This window comes from Vulpes vulpes, chromosome 7 (genome assembly GCF_048418805.1).
Source record: "Vulpes vulpes isolate BD-2025 chromosome 7, VulVul3, whole genome shotgun sequence".
Taxonomy (NCBI): Eukaryota; Metazoa; Chordata; class Mammalia; order Carnivora; family Canidae; genus Vulpes; species Vulpes vulpes.
Genome location: NC_132786.1, coordinates 15,275,046 through 15,291,989, shown reverse-complemented (window position 1 = coordinate 15,291,989; position 16,944 = coordinate 15,275,046). Strand labels below are relative to the sequence as shown.

Below are 16,944 nucleotides of genomic sequence, written 5' to 3'. Positions count from 1 at the left end.
GGCCTGAACTGGTGGGGCTGTGACCGCCGGGCGTGACCTGCGACCCTGCGGTTGTGCTGGGCTTTTCCTAACACTTGCGTGCGTGGTAGGCACTCCCGGGGCGGGGGGTGCCAGGGACTGCGCTGACCTCCACGAAGATGCGTGGAGCGGGGACCGATGCGACAGGGGTCCCTTCGTCGTTTCAGTGGACACCGCGGGCCTCGCGGCTTTCCGGCCAGCTGTCGGGCTGCCCCCGCCCCGTGCCCCAGGTGAGGCCTGCGAAAGCCCTGGCGCCGCGCTCGACGCTGCTCTTTCTCCCATAAGCGCTGGGACGGAGCCAGAACAGCATCCTGGCCAATAAAGGCCGTTCCAGACGCAGCAGTTCTGAGGACCCAAAGCCTCCGTTTACAGCTGTCTCCTCCAGAAGCTGGAAATGGGGGTCTGGCATAGAGCCCCTTGATTTTAAATATGGGCGTTTAGCTCAATTGCGTCTACTGGGATGGACAATAGTCTGGCCTCATTCTGCATCTCATCTCCGTTCCAACCTGGGTACCGTCTAGGGTTAAGGGACCTGACCTGCACGCTGTTGCGGCTTCCCCAACCCTATCCTCCCGCCCCCCCGCCCCCCCCCCCCCATGAACAAACTGGTGCAAAAGGAGACTGAAAATCTGAGCTAAGAAACGGAGGGAGAGTTCGGAAAACAATGAGTGGGGTCAGGTGGCGTGTTTGCCGGGCCTGGTCACACCACCTCTCCTCTGGGGCACAAGGAGCCCAACACCAAACCAGAACATCATTGCTGGCCATAGAATCACAGCAGAGCACGGGTGAAGCTTTGCTTTAAGTTTCTCATAGAGAATTTCCAAAAACAGTGAATAGTTAGAATGAACTTTCATATACTCATCACCCGCCTTCAACAAAAATCAACTTTTGCCAGCCCTGTTTCATTTCAGCATGTTTTCCCTAAAGTATATTAAAGTGCATTTTTTCTGCATATATATCATTTTGCCTATAAATACTTGAGTATCTGTAACGGATGAGGACTTTTAAAAATACCGTATTCATGGGGCACCTGGGTGGCTCAGTGGTTGAGCATCTGCCTTTGGCTCAGGTCGTGACCTCAGGTCCTGGGATCAAGTCCTGCATTGGGCTCCCTGTGGGGAGCCTGCTTCTCCCTCTGTCTGTCTCTCTGCCTCTCTCCCTGTCACTCGTGAATACATCTTTAAAAAAAATTTAATACCATATTAACATCCAATGAGGTTAAGTAATCCTTTGATGTCCCCTAATACTTAGCATATGTACAGTTTTTCCCATCGTCTCAGGCTTTAGATTGTTTAATCGGTGCAAATAAGGTAAATTCACTGGGTCAGGGACGTAGCTCCTAAATCTTCATGGTTGATGACCACAGTGCTGTTTCTTACTGAAGCAGCTAGACCCCTGGGCTAGAATCCTCTACATTCTGGGTTGGGCAGATTGTATCTTAACGTGTCATTTCACATTTGTGTCTGTCCCTGCGGTATCTTGTAAACCATTAGATCCAGAACCAGGGAGGATTTGCAGTAAAACTAAACGTGTCTGCATATGTTGCAATCATTACCCCTTAACGTTCAGATCGTAAGGTTTCCAAGCTCTCTGTGCCCTTTTAAAACAACCCCAGTAATCTTAAGTGGTTTCCTGGTTTTCTATTTTGTACACTGCCTGCCCTACACACAAAATCTGCCATTTACGGGGCACCTGGGTGGCTCGGTGGCTGAAGCACCTGCCTTTAGCTCGGGTCATGATCTCAGAGCTCCAGGATCAAAGCCCTGCATTGGCTCCCTGCTCAGCAGGGAGTTTGCTTCTCCCTCTTACTCTGCTGCTCCCTCTGCTCATGCTCTTCCTCTAATCTCTTTTTTTTAAAGATCTCCCATTTATCCAAGGAATCCTGATTCACTTTGGTGAGAAATGGTATTTATACTTCTAGTTGTTTTTTTTTTTTTTTCAAAAGAACCCTAAAATTTGTCCTAATTGATGGGTAATCTTAAAGAGATTGCATTACCCACAGTAGAAAATCTACATTAGGTCATCTAAATCCCCAGGCCTGAAAACTTTTCCCCTCAACAGTGGTGGGTAATTTCTGTCAACATTTTCCTAAGCCAGTTGCCCCTTCACTCAATATCACTGAACAGCTATTATTGTGTCTTTGTTCTAAACTCTGGGGACACAATGGTGAACAAGACAAAAATCCTTGTCCTCATGGGTTTATTTTGATTACTGCCCTTCAATACAATATAACATGTCAGATTGAGATAGGTGTCAAGGAATAAAATGCAGCAGGGAAGAGGTTAGGGACTGTAGTGGGTTGAATGGTGCCCACCCCCAAAAGACATATCATGTGTTGAAATCTCTGGAACCTGTGAATGTGACCTTACTTGGAGTCTTTCCAAATGTAATCAAGGACCAGATGCAATAATCCTGGATTATCCACATGGGCCCTAAATCCAGTGACCAGTGTCTATCACAGAGACACCCACACACCCATAGGATGACTGGTATAAAAACCAAAAAGAAGGGGCAGCCCTGGTGGCGCAGTGGTCTGGCGCCACCTGCACCCCGGGGTGTGATCCTGGAGACCCGGGATCGAGTCCCACATCGGACTTCCTGCATGGAGCCTGCTTCTCCCTCTGCCTGTGTCTCTGCCTCTCTCTCGCTCTCTATGAATAAATAAATCTTAAAAAAAAAAAAAAAAACCAAAAAGAAAATAAGGATTGGTGAGGATGTGGAGAATTAAAACCTCATGAACTGTGCGCAGCATCATACATGGTACAACCACTATGGGAAAGAACATGGGTGTACAAGAAATTAAAACTAAAACTACCATATGACCCAACAGTCCCATTCTGGGTAGATCTCTAAAAGCACTGAAGAAGAAAAAAATTAAAAGCAGTGAAGATAGGACCTTTACTTTTTTTTTTTTTTTTTTTTAAGATAGGACCTTTAAAAGACACAAAAGCACTATTCACAGTGGCCAAGAGTAGAAGCCACCCAAATGTCCATTGATGGATGAGCAGATGAGAAGTAAACAAAAGTGGCATATACACATCACTGAACATCATTCAGCCTTCAAATGGGAAGGAAATCCTGCAGTGCCACAGCATGAATGGACCTTGGGGACATGATGCTCAGTGAAATAAGCCTGTCACAAAATACATGCTGTATGATTCCACTTACAAGAGGGTAAATAAAGGGGGGGAAGGAGGTAGAGAGGGAAGGAAGGTAGGGGAGGGGTAGGGAGAAGGGGAGTTGTCTAATGGATAGTTTCAGATTTGTAAGACGAAAACAGTTCTGGAGATCTGTTCCACAACATAATGTCACTTAGAAGAGAGAGATGTACAGATAAAAGGACATGGCCATGGGATCACAGAGGTAGACATTGGACAGAATGCAGCCACAGCCATGGATGCCTGGAGCCACCAGAAACAGAGACAAACAAGCAAGAAAATCTCTCCTTCTAGAGCCTCTGGAGGAAGCACAACTCAGCTGACGTCTTCATTTTGGACTTCTTCTCTCTAGAATCTCATAACACATTTCTGTTGTTTTAATCCACCATGTTTGTGGTAATCTGTGGCAGAGACCAAAATAGGAAGTGTCTGGTTAGCAGCAGGGTGGGGTACAACAGTGTGTCAAAAGGTGGCTCATGGAGAGGATGCCATGTAAGAGAGGCCTGGGGCGCTGGCCACATAGATACTTGAAGAAAGAGGAAGAGCCCCACCTCAAGTGGAAGGTCAGAGGAGCAAGCCTTGGGGGCGGGGGGACAGTTGGAGGAAATTGGAAGTGGGTGGGCCTCTTAGGCCACTTCAAGGACTCCAGCAAAGGAGAACTCCTGATCAAGGAATGACTTGATCTGATTTGAAAATTATGATCCTGTCCAAACAGCTGATACTATAAAATCATAGGATCAAAATGCTGTTGTAGGTAGTGTTCAATCTAAATCAGGTCTTTTGGGATCCCAGGGGGCTCAGTGGTTTAGCGCCACCTTTGGGCCCAGGACGTGATCCTGGGGTCACGGGATCAAGTCCCACGTCGGCCTTCCTGCATAGAGCCTGCTTCTCCCTCTGCCTATGTCTCTGCCTCTCTCTCTCTCTGTCTCTCATGAATAAATAAATCTTTAAATAAATAAATCAGGTCTTCTGTCCCATCTTGCAGTTCACAGAAAATTTAATCCAGAATATGGAGCAAATGGCTTCAAACTTCCAAACACTGAAGAGAAACAAAAGTGAGGGAAATATATTGAAAACCTGTGCTGAAAAGAAAGGACGAGAGAGGCTGGAAACACTGCATGAGGGTGGGCACCCCTGGGCCGGAGTGTGCCAGAATGTCTGTCAGCCCTCCTCCTGCTGCCATCTGCAGGCTGCCCCTTCTGCGAAGCAGTGGGACGCGCTTCCACGCCAGGAACCTGGCCTGGAGCTGTGCAGGGGGTCCACCCCTGGGAGCTTGGCGGTAATGAGTCTCAGCCTGCCCTGGGAGGCCAGCAGCCACTGGGAGGAGGCTGATTGGATTGATTGGATCCTCCAATTGGCCTCCTCCCAGTGGCTGTTCCCCCCCACCCCAGTTCCAGAGAGGCCGCCCTGGCCAATACCACAGTGGACAAAGGTAAGCTATCCCCACCAGAACCATGCTGTCCAATTATGCAACTGGTAAAAATGAGGGTGCTCTCTATGAACTGATATGGAAAGATATGCAGCATGGAATGCCCAGTTACGACAGCGAGTGTGCAATAAGCTGCTAGCATGGCGGGTTACCTACAGTAACACCCAGTCAGCCAGCACACGTCAGGATGGTTGGACTGATTCAAGTGCAGACATACTTTCCTGGTTGCTCCATGGCCATGCCCCAGTCCCTGGGTTCTCTCTATCTCCGCTGTCTACCCCAAGAAAACAGACACCTCACTGTCCCGTGATCCAGTGAATACAGAGTTGCCCCTGGCAGGGGATGGGGTCTGGCAGACCAGCAGATAATCAAGTGGGTGCAAACTACACATCCTTCAATGTCTTACTGATTTCTGAACCATGTGAATGTCACATATTTAATAACATAGAAATTTAAAATTTTTTTCAAAGAAAAAAAAGAATGGAAATTTTCTTGGCGGCTTTCCCCCCAAATGAATCAATAATTAATTCAGAATTTTTAATATAATGCCTATTAACATTAGCCTTTGAGTTTGATTTAAAAATGAATTAAATTAAGTCTTTCTTAGCTTTATTAAGGTATAGTTGATATAAAAAAAATTACATACATTTCATGTACTATCTTGATGACTTTGGGACATATGAACACTCATGATGCCATCACAACCAAATACTAAACATATCCTCACATCAAAATAAATGAGTAATTCTTCTACAATATTAAAATATATATATACAAAGTTTAAAAACTAAAGCAGGGACGCCTGGGTGGCTCCGCGGTTAAGCATCTGCCTTTGGCTCAGGGCGTGATCCTGGAGCCCCAAGATTGAGGCCCTCGTTGGGCTCCCTGCAGGGAGCTTGTTTTTCCCTCTGCCTGTGTCTCTGCCTCTCTCTGTGTGTCTCTCGTGAATAAATAAAATCTTTTAAAAAATAATAAAAACAAAAACTAATGCAGTGCTACCACCATTCTGTTTTCTGGATTCCAGGGGCTGCCAATTGCTAGCTTGTTGGTTTGTCCTAGAATGTCAGCTCTGTGACAACACAGAGCCCATCTCCTGGGTTTGCCTCATCCCCAGAACCTAGGGCCAACTCGTACAAACATTTTTGAATGAATGCAGAACGTACACTTGATGAAAAAGCACACAGAGGGGATCCCTGGGTGGCTCAGCAGTTTAGTGCCTGCCTTCGGCCCAGGGAGTGATCCTGGAGACCCTGGATCAAGTCCCACGTCGGGATCAAGTCCCACGTCGGGATCAAGTCCCACATTGGGCTCCCTGCATGGAGCCTGCTTTTCCCCTCTGCCTGTGTCTCTGCCTCTCTTTCTCTGTGTCTTTCATGAATAAATAAATTTTTAAAAATCTAAAAAAAAAAAGAAAGAAAAAGCACACAGAGCAAAACCCATAGGATGCAGTGAACACAGTGTGCAAAGGAAAATTGTAGCTGCAAATATCTACATTAAAGCAAAAGATAGATAGCAAGTCAATAACCCAACTTTGCACTTTGAGAAACAAAAAAAGAAAAAGAGCAAACTACACCCAAAGCTAGTGGAAGGAAAGAATAATAAAGATTTAAATAGAGATCAAGAAAAAGAATAGAAAAACAACAGTCCGTGGAAGTAGAAGTTGCTTCTTTGAAAAGATCAACACTGACAAACCTTATGTTAGGTTGACAAAGAAAAAAAGAGACATAAATCATTAAAATCAGAAATGGGCAATAGAGACATTACCAGTGACTTCACAGGAGTTAAAGGGAAAATCCCTTGAAACACACATTACCTAGAGCGACACAGTAAGGACAGGCCCAGGACCAGGTGCTTTGCTGTTGAATTCCACCAAATGTGTAAAGATGTATCCCCAATCCTGCATAAACTTCTGGACAAACTGAGAACATGTTAGCATCACACTGATGCTAAGACCAGACAAAATATCACAATAAAGGAACATTAGACCAATTTCACTTACAAATACAGATGAAAAAAACCTCAGCAAAATACTAGCAAATCCAAGAGTACATTAAGAGGAATGTATATCATGACCAAGGGGAATTTGTCCCATCCATGCAAGGATGGTTCAACAGAAGAAAATCTATGTCACAATAACATTAATAAAATGAAGGGAAGAAAAAACACATGATTACTTCAACTGATACAGAAAAGGCATTTAACCAAAATCAAACACCCTTCCATCATCAAAAACTCTAGGAAAATTAGGAATAGAAAGGAATTTCCTCAATATGATAAAAAGCATCTATGAAAATCCCATAGAAACATCATACTCAGCAGTGAAAGGCTGAAACTTTTCCCCTAACATCAAAAACAAGACAAGGAGGCCCAGGGCTTCCACTGCCATTCAAGACTGTCCTGGGTTTTCCAGTTAGATCAGTTAGACAAGAAAAACAGAACATATTCAAACCAGAAAGGAAGAAAAATTATGTTCACAGATGACATGATCCTACATATGGAAAAAAAAATCCCAAAGAATCCAAGAGAAAGCTACCAGACCTCATGAATGAATCCAGTAAAGTTGCAGGGCACAGTATCAGTACACAAATCAACATACCAGAAATGAACAATCAAAAGGAAATTAAGAGAGCAATTCCACCTACAAATGCTGCCCAGAACAAACACACGAGTAGTAACTTTAACGAAGGTACGAAGCTTATACCCTGAAAAGTAAAAATACTAAAGGAAATTAAAGAAGACTGGAAGACTTGATATAGCTAAGACCTCAATACTGCCCAAAGTGGTCTACCAATTCAACATTCCCTCTCAAAATTTCAACAGCTTTTTTTTTTTTTTTTTTTTTTTGCAAAAGTGGAAAAGCTAATCCTTAAATTTATATGGAATTACAAGAGGTCCCAAATAGCCAAAGCAATCTTGAAAAAGAACAAAGTTGCAGAATTCACACTTAACGGATTTCAAACTTACTACAAAGCCATAGTAATCAAAACTGTGAGGTGCCGGCATAAAGACAGACATAGGAACCAATGGAATAGAATTGAGAGTCCAGAAATGAACTCAATTGATTTTCAAAGAGGGTGTGAAGTCCATTCAATGTGGGAAAGAATTATCTCTTCAATAGATGGTGCCAGGACAGCTGGAGTTCCACACATAAAAAGATGAAGTTGAACCCCTGCCACAAATCAAACACAAAAAATTAACTCAGAATGGATAAACCACCTAAATATAAAGGCTAAAACTAGCCAACAGACACATGAAAAGATCCTCAGCATCACTGATCCTTAGGGAAATGCAAATCAACACCACAATGAGATACCGCTTCACACCTGTCAGGTCAGCTATTTCCACAAAGCCAAAAAATAACAGGTGTTGGCAAGGACGCAGAGAAAAGGAAATCCTCATGCCCTGCAAACTGGTGCAGCCACTCTGGAAAACAGTATATAAGTTCCTAAAAAAAAAAAAAAAAAATTTAAAAATAGGGGCACCTGGGTGGCTCGGTGGGCAAAAACCTCTGCTTTCAGCTCAGGTCATGATCTCAATGTCCTGGGACGGAGCCCCCATTGCATCAGGCTCTGTGCTCAGAGGGGAAGCTGTTTCTCCCTCTCCCTCTGCCCCTCCCCCTGCTGGTGCTGTCAAATAAACAAAATCCTATTTAAAATTTAAGAACATTAACTTTAGAATTATAATAGAATTACCCTAAAATCCAGCAATTCTGGGTATTTATTCAAAGAAAACAAAAACACCAATCTGAAGATATATGCACCCCCTACATTCACTGAAACTTTATTCACAACAGGAAAGATAACAGAAGCAACCTAAGTGTCCACTGACATACAGAAGGAGAAAGATGAGGTGGGGGGACGCACATGTGGGCGCACACATGTGAATGTTATTCAGCCATTAAAAACAATAAAATCAGGGATCCCTGGGTGGCGCAGCGGTTTGGCGCCTGCCTTTGGCCCAGGGCGCGATCCTGGAGACCCGGGATCGAATCCCACGTCGGGCTCCCGGTGCATGGAGCCTGCTTCTCCCTCTGCCTATGTCTCTGCCTCTCTCTCTCTCTCTCTCTGTGTGTGACTATTGTAAATAAATAAAAATTAAAAAAAAAAATAAAAAAAAAATAAAATCCTACCATTTGCAACAACGTGGGTGGATCCACGTTGTTTACAGAGTAAGTCGGAGAAAGACAAATGCGACTTCACTCCTGTGTGGAATCTATAAAGCAAAGGAACAAACAAAACAGACGCAGATTCAGACAAGCTGTTGGTTACCAGAGGTGGTGGAAGCGGTTGGGAGCGGGCACAATAGGTGAAAGGGATTAAGGGGCACCTATTTTTCAGGGATAAATGTTTTTTTTTTATTTTTAAAGATTTTATTTATTTATTCATAGACACACAGAGAGGCAGAGACACAGGCAGAGGGAGAAGCAGGCTCCATGCAGGGAGCCTGATGTGGGACTCGATCCCAGGTCTTCCAGGATCACACCCCAGGCTGCAGGCGGCACCAAACTGCTGCGCCACCGGGGCTGCCCAGCGATAAATGTTGATGTACAGCACAGGGAGCACAGGCAGCGACCCCCTCATAGCTTCGTATGACAACAGAAGGTAACTAGACTATCGCGGGGATGGGTATTTTTTTGTTTTTGTTTTTGTTTTTAAGATTTTATTTAAGAGAGAGAGGGGGAGAAGGGGTAGGGAGAGGGAGAAGCAGACTTCCTGCTGAGCAGGGATCTGGGCCAGGACCTGGGGCTCCCTCCTGGGACCCTGAGATCATGACCTGCGCTGAAGGCAGAAGCTCAACCAACTGAGCCACCCAGGCGCCCCTGCAGGGCTCCATTTCCTAATGTATAAAAATATCAAGTCACCATGGTATACACCTGAAATTAATGCTACACTCTTAAGGCAATTGTACTTCAATCAAAAAAAAAGAAGATAATCACCCAGTTTTTTTTTTTTTTTTTAAGATTTATTCATAGAGACAGAGGGGGGGGGGGGGCAGAGACACAGGCAGAGGGAGAAGCAGGCTCCATGCAGGGAGCCCGATGTGGGACTCGATTCCGGGTCTCCAGGATCACATCCCGGGCTGCAGGAGGCGCTAAACCGCTGCACCACCCGGGCTGCCCTCACCCAGTTTTTTTTAAAAAGTTAAAGCCAGGGTCCCTGGTTGGCTCCGCGGTTTAGCGCCGCCTTTGGCCCGAGGTGTGATCCTGGAGACCTGGGATCGAGTCTCGCGCTGGGCTCCCTGCATGGAGCTTGCTTCTCCCTCTGCCTGTGTCTCTGCCTGTCTCTCATGAATAAATAAAATCTTTTAAAAAAGAAAATAAATAGTAACCAGAATGTAAGTAAGTTGGGACCCTCGCATCTTGCTGGTGGGGAAGTGATGCGGCCGTGGCAGGCGCTGGAAAACCCAGCTAGGGCTCCCCTCCCAGGTACACACACAGTAGGGGTGGACACCCGTCTCGCACTCCACGGGTGCTTGTGGGCCAACCTCACCGCAGCACCAGGCACAAAAGCTCAAACATGCAAACGACCCCAACAAGGAATGGGCACAGGAGCGGCAGAGGAGCCACAGGACGGACTACTCTCTGCTCGTAGAAACGAATGGCAATCAGGTCGCCCGGGGGCTCAGCGGTTGCACGTCAGCCTTCAGCCCAGGGCGTGACCTCGGGGTCCTGGGTTCGAGTCCCACGTCGGGCTCCGTGCATGGAGCCTGCGTCTCCCGCTGCCTGTGTCTCTGCCTCTCTGTCTGGTTAATAAATAAAATCTTTAAAAAACAAAACAAAACAAAAAAGGGAATCCTGACCCCTGCTCCAACGTGGACCCACCTTCAGCACATGCTCAGTGAAACAAGCTCCGAGACAGGAACCGCACCACCGCACCCGCACGGGGCCCAGGGACAGGAGTAGCGAAGGGTACTGGGAGTGGTTACCGCTCGGACGGTCCCCACTGGCCCCCCATCCCCAGGAATACCCCGACCCCATGGCCGCCCAGCTGCCCGCGCACAGCGCTCTTCCTTCCTCACGGGAACGACCTCCGGAGGGAAACCGCACTCGCACTCGCCACTCCTCCCCCGGCGGCCACCCGGCGTCGGGGCCGCAAAGACCCCGCCCGCCCACTGCAGGCCCCCGGCCCACGCCACGACCACGCCGGCGCTGCTCTGTGACGTCAGGCCACGCCCGAGCGGCCGGGGCGGGCCTTCTTCTCCAGGGGCGGGACTGCGTGCTGACGCCACACGCCGGGGCGGGATCAAGAGTTTGGTGCCCCGGAGTGGGGTGTCGGCGCCTCATTCGGGTGGAGCCGAGCCGGGGACAGGTAAGCGCGCGCTGCCGCTGGGCCTGGGCTGGTGCGGGAGGACCCGCGCCCTCGGGCAGGAGGCGGGGGGCGTGGCAGAGGGCGAGGGCGCCGCAGCCTCGTTGTCGCAGGCGCCGCGGTGACAGGGAGTGAAGCCGGATGGAGCAGAGCTGACGGCGGGAGGTGGGCAGGACGGGGCCTGATGGACGACCGTGGCAGCCAATGGGACGGCGAGGGCCGTCTGACGGGCGGAGATTGGCGGGCGCTGGCGCGCGCAGACGTCGCGGGGGGCGCGCAGTGGCGCGCTATTGGCTGTGTGGGGCGTGGGGTGGGCCTCGCGGCGGATGTGAGGGAACGGGCGCCGCGGCCAGGGTGACCCCCAAGGTCGGGGAGGCGTCACACGGGAGCCGCCCGGCGCCGTCCTCTGCCGGCTCGGAAGGGTGGCGCGCCCTTGATGGAGCGGCTGCGGGCCGTGGGGCCTGCTCCGCCCGCCGCCGCCCTGGCTGCGCGCCCCGGGAGACGCCCTTGAGAAGACCGAGGGCAGCACCCCGAGGACTCAGTATCCCTCCGGACTCAGTACTCCCCCGTACTCCACTTTCTCCTTACGGTCCTGGGGAGACGCCCTTGAGCACACCACCCGCAGCACCCCACGGACTTAGTACCTCTTCGGACTCAGACTACTCTTTACTCCTTCACCCTGTGGTCCTGGGGGGATAACCTTGAGGGCAGCACCCCCAGGACTTAGTACCTCTCCGGACTCAGTACTACTCTTTACCACTTCTTCACCCTGTGGTCCTGTGGGGACAACCTTGAGCACACCACCTGCAGCACCCCGAGGACTTAGTACCTCTCCGGACTCAGTACTACTCTTTACCACTTCTTCACTCTGTGATCTAGGGGGGATGACCTTGAGCATACAACCTTCAGCACCCCGAGGACTCAGTACCTCCTCTCTTCCCTGTGGTCATGGGGGATCGCCCTTGAGCACACCACCAGCAGGACCCCAAGGACTCAATACTCCTGGACTCAGTACTCCTCTGTACTTCTTCTTCATCCTGTGGTACCAGGGGGACATTCTTGAGTACACCACCCACAGTGCCCCAAGGACTCAGTACTCCTCCAGACTCAGTACGTCTTACTCCTTCTCCCTGTAGCCCTGGGGAGATGCCCTTGAGCACACCACCCGCAGCACCCTGGGGACTCAGCACCCCTCCAGACCCAGTACTCCTTTCCCTCTTCCCTGTGATCTTGGGTATATGCCCTTGAACTCACCATCTGTAGGACCCCAGAGACTTAATACCCATCCTTCTCTCTGTGGTCCTGGACACCACCCAGACTCAGTACTCCTCCCTAGCCCTCCTTCTCCCAGATGTCCTGGGAGGATGCCTTTGAGCACACCAAACCCAGAGCCCCTTGGACTGTCTACTTCTCCAGACTCAGTACTTCTTCTTACCCCTCCTTCTCCCAGTGGTCCTGGAGGGATGCCCTTGAGCACAACACCCACAGCGCCCTGTGGACCGTCTACTCCTCTAGACTCAGTAGTCCTCATTACTCGTTTTTCTCCCAGTGGTCCTGGGGGGACACCCTTGAGCACACAACCCACAGCACCCCATGGACTGTCTACTCCTCCAGACTCAGTACCCTTCCTTACTCCTCCCAGACATCCTAGGAGGATGCCTTTGAGAACACCACCCACAGAGCAGCATGGACTGTCTATTCCCCCTGACTCAGTACTCCCGCTTACCCCTCCTACTCCCAGGGATCCTAGGGGGACGCCCTTGAGCACACTACCCACAGCACGCCGTGGACTGTTTACTTCTCCAGACTCAGTACTCCTCCTTACTACTTCTCCCAGTGGTCCTAGGAGGACGCCCTTGAGCACACCACCCCCAGAGCCCCACAGACTGTCTACTCTGCCAAACTCAGTACTCCTCCTTACTTCTCCCAGTGGTCCTGGGGGGACGCCCTTGAGCACACCACCCACAGCGCCCTGTGGACTGTCTACTCCTCTAGACTCAGTACTCTTCCTTTGTCCTCCTCTTAGACACCCTAAGAAGATGCCTTTGAGCACACCACCCACAGAGGCCCATGGACTGTCTACTCCTCCAGACTCAGTACTCCTTCTTACCTCTCTTTCTCCTAGACGTCCTAGGAGGACGCCCTTGAGCACACCACCCACAGAGCAGTGTGGATTGTCTACTTCCCCAGACTCAGTACTCCTCTTTGCCCCTCCTCCCAGTGGTCCTGGGGGTACACCCCTGAGCACTTGCAGCGCCTTGTGGACTGTCTACTCCAGGTTCAGTACCCCTCCTTACCCCTCCTTCTCCCTGATGTCCTAGGAGGACGCTTTTGAGCACACCACCCACAGAGCCCCTTGGACTGTCTACTCCGCCAGACTCAGTACTCCTCACCCCTCCTCCCAGTGGTCCTGGGGGGACGTCCTTGAGCACACCACCCACAGAGCCCCATGGACTGTCTACTCCTCCAGACTCAGTACTACTACTTACTTCTTCTCTCAGATGTTCTAGGAGGATGCCTTTGAGCACACCACCCACAGAGTGGCGTGGACTGTCTACTCCCCCAGACTCACTACTCATCTTTACCCCTCCTCCCAGTGGTCCTGGGGGTACACCCTTGAGCACAGCACCCATAGTGCCCTGTGGACTGCTTCTCCAGGTTCAGTACTCCTCCTTACCCCTCCTTCTCCCAGTGGTCCTGGGGGGACGCCCTTGAGCACACCACCCACAGCGCCCTGTGGACTGTCTACTTCTCCAGTCTTGGTACTCCTCCTTACTCCTCGTCCTCCCACTGGTCCTGGGGGGACGCCCTCAAGCACACCACCTGCGGCATACCATGGAATCAGTACCCATCTTTCTCCCTTACCTCATACCCATTCTTCTCCTTGCAGTCCTGGGGTGATACCTTTGAGCACACCACCCATACCTCCCTGGGGACTCATTACCTCTCCAGACTCAGTACTCCACCTTACCCATCCTTACTCTGTTCCTGGGGAGACACCTTTAAACACAGCATCCACAGCACTACATGGATCCCCTACTCCCCCAGACTCTGTACTCCTTCTTACTTCTCCTTCTCCCTGTAGTCTTGGGGGGGACACCTTTGAACACACCGCCCCGGAGATTCAGTACACCTTTGGACTCAGTACTCCTCCTTACCCATCCTCCCTGTGGTCCTGGGGAGACACCCTTGAGGAGACCACCCACTGTACCCCATTGGCTCCATACCCCTCCTCCTCCCTGTGGTCCTGGGGAGACACCCTTTAGCACACCAACTGTACCACCCTAGGGACTCAATACTGCTCTAGACTCAGTATTCCTCCTTACCCATCTTTTTCCCTGCAGTCCTGGGGAGACGCCCTTCAGCCCACCACCTGCACCATCCCAGGGACTTAGTACCCATCCTTCTTCCTGTGGTCCTAGGGAGACACCCTTGAACAGACCACCCAGAGCACCCCATAGACTTTGTACCCATTCTTCTTCCTTTTGTCCTGGAGGGATGCCCTTGAGTACACCACTTGCAGCAGCCCATGAACTCACTACCTCTCCAGACCCAGTATTTCTCTGTATTCATTCTCTCTCTCGTGCTGGGGGGATACTCTTGAGCACACAATCTGTAGCACCTAGGGTACTTAGTACCCCTTCAGATTTAGTATTTCTCTGTATCCATCCTTCTGTCTGTTCTAGGGAGACATCCTTGAGTGGACCACCCATAGCACCCCAGGGACTCACTAGGCTCAGTACTCCTTTCTGTCCATCTTTCTTCATGCACTCCTGGGGTGACACCCTTGAGCACACCACCCCATGTACTCAGTTCCCTTCCAGACTCGGTACCCAACCTTACCCATTTTTCTCCTTGTGCTCCTGGAGTGATACCCTTGAATATACCACCTACAGCACCCTGTGGATTAAGTACCCTTACGGACTCAGTATCCGCTTTACTCATCCTCCCTGTGTGCCTGGGGAGACAACCTTGAATGCACCACCTGCAGTACTCCAGACTCAGGACCTCTCTGGACTGAGGACTTCACCTTACCCGTTCTTCTCCCTGTGGTCCTGGGGAGACACCTTTGAATGGACCACCAATAGCATCCTGTGGACTCAGTATCCCTCCAGACTCAATACTCTTCCTTACTCATTCTCCCTGCACTCCTGGGGGGATGCCCTTGAGCACATCACCCACAGTACCCCATGGACTCAGTACCCATCCTTCTCCCTGGGATCCCTTGAGCAGACAACCCACAGCACCCTGTGGACTCAGTACTTCTCCAGACTAAGTACTTCTTTGTATTCATCCTTCTCCCTATGGTCCTGGGGAGACACCCTTGAGCAGACCACCCTCAGTATCCCATGGGCTTGGTACTCCTCCAGACTCAGTATCCCACCTCATATATCCTTCAACCTGCGCTTTTGAGGAGATGCCCTTGAGTGGGCCACCCACAGCCTTTCATGGACTCAGTTCCCCTCCAGACTGAGTACCCTCCCTTACCCATCCCTCTCTCTCTGTTCCTGGGGGGACACCCTTGAGCAGACCACCCACAGCAGCCCATGCTCAGTACCCCTTCAGACTCAGTATCCTGCATACTCATCTTTCTCCCTACACTCTGGGGAAGACACACTTGAGCAGAGGATCCACAGCACCCTGTGAACTCAGTACTCCTCTGCACCCACTACCCCACCTTACCCATCCTTCCTGCGCTCCCAGGGGGACACCCTTGAGCGTATTTAATCTCCACAGCACTCTGTGTACTCGGTACCCCTCCGTAACCTGGACCCTGCCATATCCATTCTTCTCCCTGCACTCCTAGGGTGATAACCTTAAAAATATTTAATGTTCAGATCATGCTGTGTATTTAGTACTCTTCTGGACTCAGCACCCTGCCTCACCCATCCTTCTCCCTGAGGTCCTGGGGTGACGTGCTTAAGTGTACCACCATGCAGCACCTGTGTACTCAGTACCCCTCCATCCTCAGCACCCCATGTACCCATCCTCTCTGCACTCTTGGAGTGATGCCCCTAAGCATATTTAGCCTCCACAGCACTTTGTGTACTTAGCACTTCTCCGTACTCAGTACCCCACGATTCCCATCCTTCTCCTTGGCGCTTCTGGGGAGCCCTTGAGCAGACCACCCTGCATCACCCACAATACTTGTCCTTTTTCTGGAGGTTGGATGGCCTGTGATGAGATGAGGCACATTTCTTGTAGTAGCACACCACTAGTGTACCTCTTCTGCCTCATGGAGCTGCCAAACAGAAGTGTAAGTTATGTTTCAAGACTCAGTAGAATCTGGGGGCATCGGCGTTGGTGGTGTAGGGGTGAGCATAGCTGCCTTCCAAAATGCAGTGGAGAAGTGGTAGTTGCAGAACAGAGGACAGATGAATCCAAGGCCTGAGGAGTGCCCTCTGTTTTGGTTTCTGTGTGCCGTGTCCTGCAGTCCCGTACTGTGAAGCAGGGACTGGAGGCATACTTCCAGGCTCACTGCTCCAAGCAGCTTCAGGACCAGTGACCTGGAATGAAGCCTTGTTCATGGCAGGACAGTGTGACAAACAGTAGCAGTAGGTGTGACAGTAAAACTACAGTGTTTTCATGTGGACATGCTTTATGTGAAAGTACGCAGTACAGTTCTAGCTTTGCAAATTAGCCAAGGACTGGATCTTGGAAAGCTGGAGAAAGATCAGAGTTTCCGATAACTGAGAGCACTTTCCACATTTCAGTTTTTTTCCTTTGCAAAACTTTTGAGATACAACTCGTGTGCTGTGCCATTCACTCATTTAAAATGTACAATTAGGGCAGCCCCGGTGGCTCAGTGGTTTAGCGCCGCCTTCGGCCCAGGGCCTGATCCTGGAGACCCGGGATCGAGTCCCATGTCGGGCTCCCTGCATGGAACCTGCTTCTCCTTCTGCCAGTGTCTCTGCCTCTCTCTCTCTGTCTGTCATGAATAAATAAATAAAATCTTTAAAAAGTAAAATAAAATAAAATAAAATAAAATAAAATGTACAATTAGGTTGCCTGAGTGGCTCACTAGGTGAAGCAT

The 16,944-nt window shown here is 49.9% G+C and overlaps 1 protein-coding gene across 4 annotated transcripts in view; it reads left to right on the top strand.

The window, feature by feature from the left end:
* Nucleotides 1-10,439: 10,439 nt before the first annotated feature.
* Nucleotides 10,440-16,944, top strand: part of OGDH (oxoglutarate dehydrogenase) — a 67,682-nt gene continuing 61,177 nt past the window's right edge. Inside the window, exon 1 of one of the 4 annotated variants that reach the window (XM_025988372.2) lies at nucleotides 10,440-10,913. In XM_025988372.2, coding sequence (XP_025844157.2) covers nucleotides 10,581-10,913 — 333 coding nt within the window. In that variant the 5' untranslated portion in view covers nucleotides 10,440-10,580. The remainder of the gene's footprint in view (nucleotides 10,914-16,944) is intronic. The other 3 variants (XM_025988371.2, XM_025988369.2, XM_072763036.1) reach the window with 3 other exon arrangements.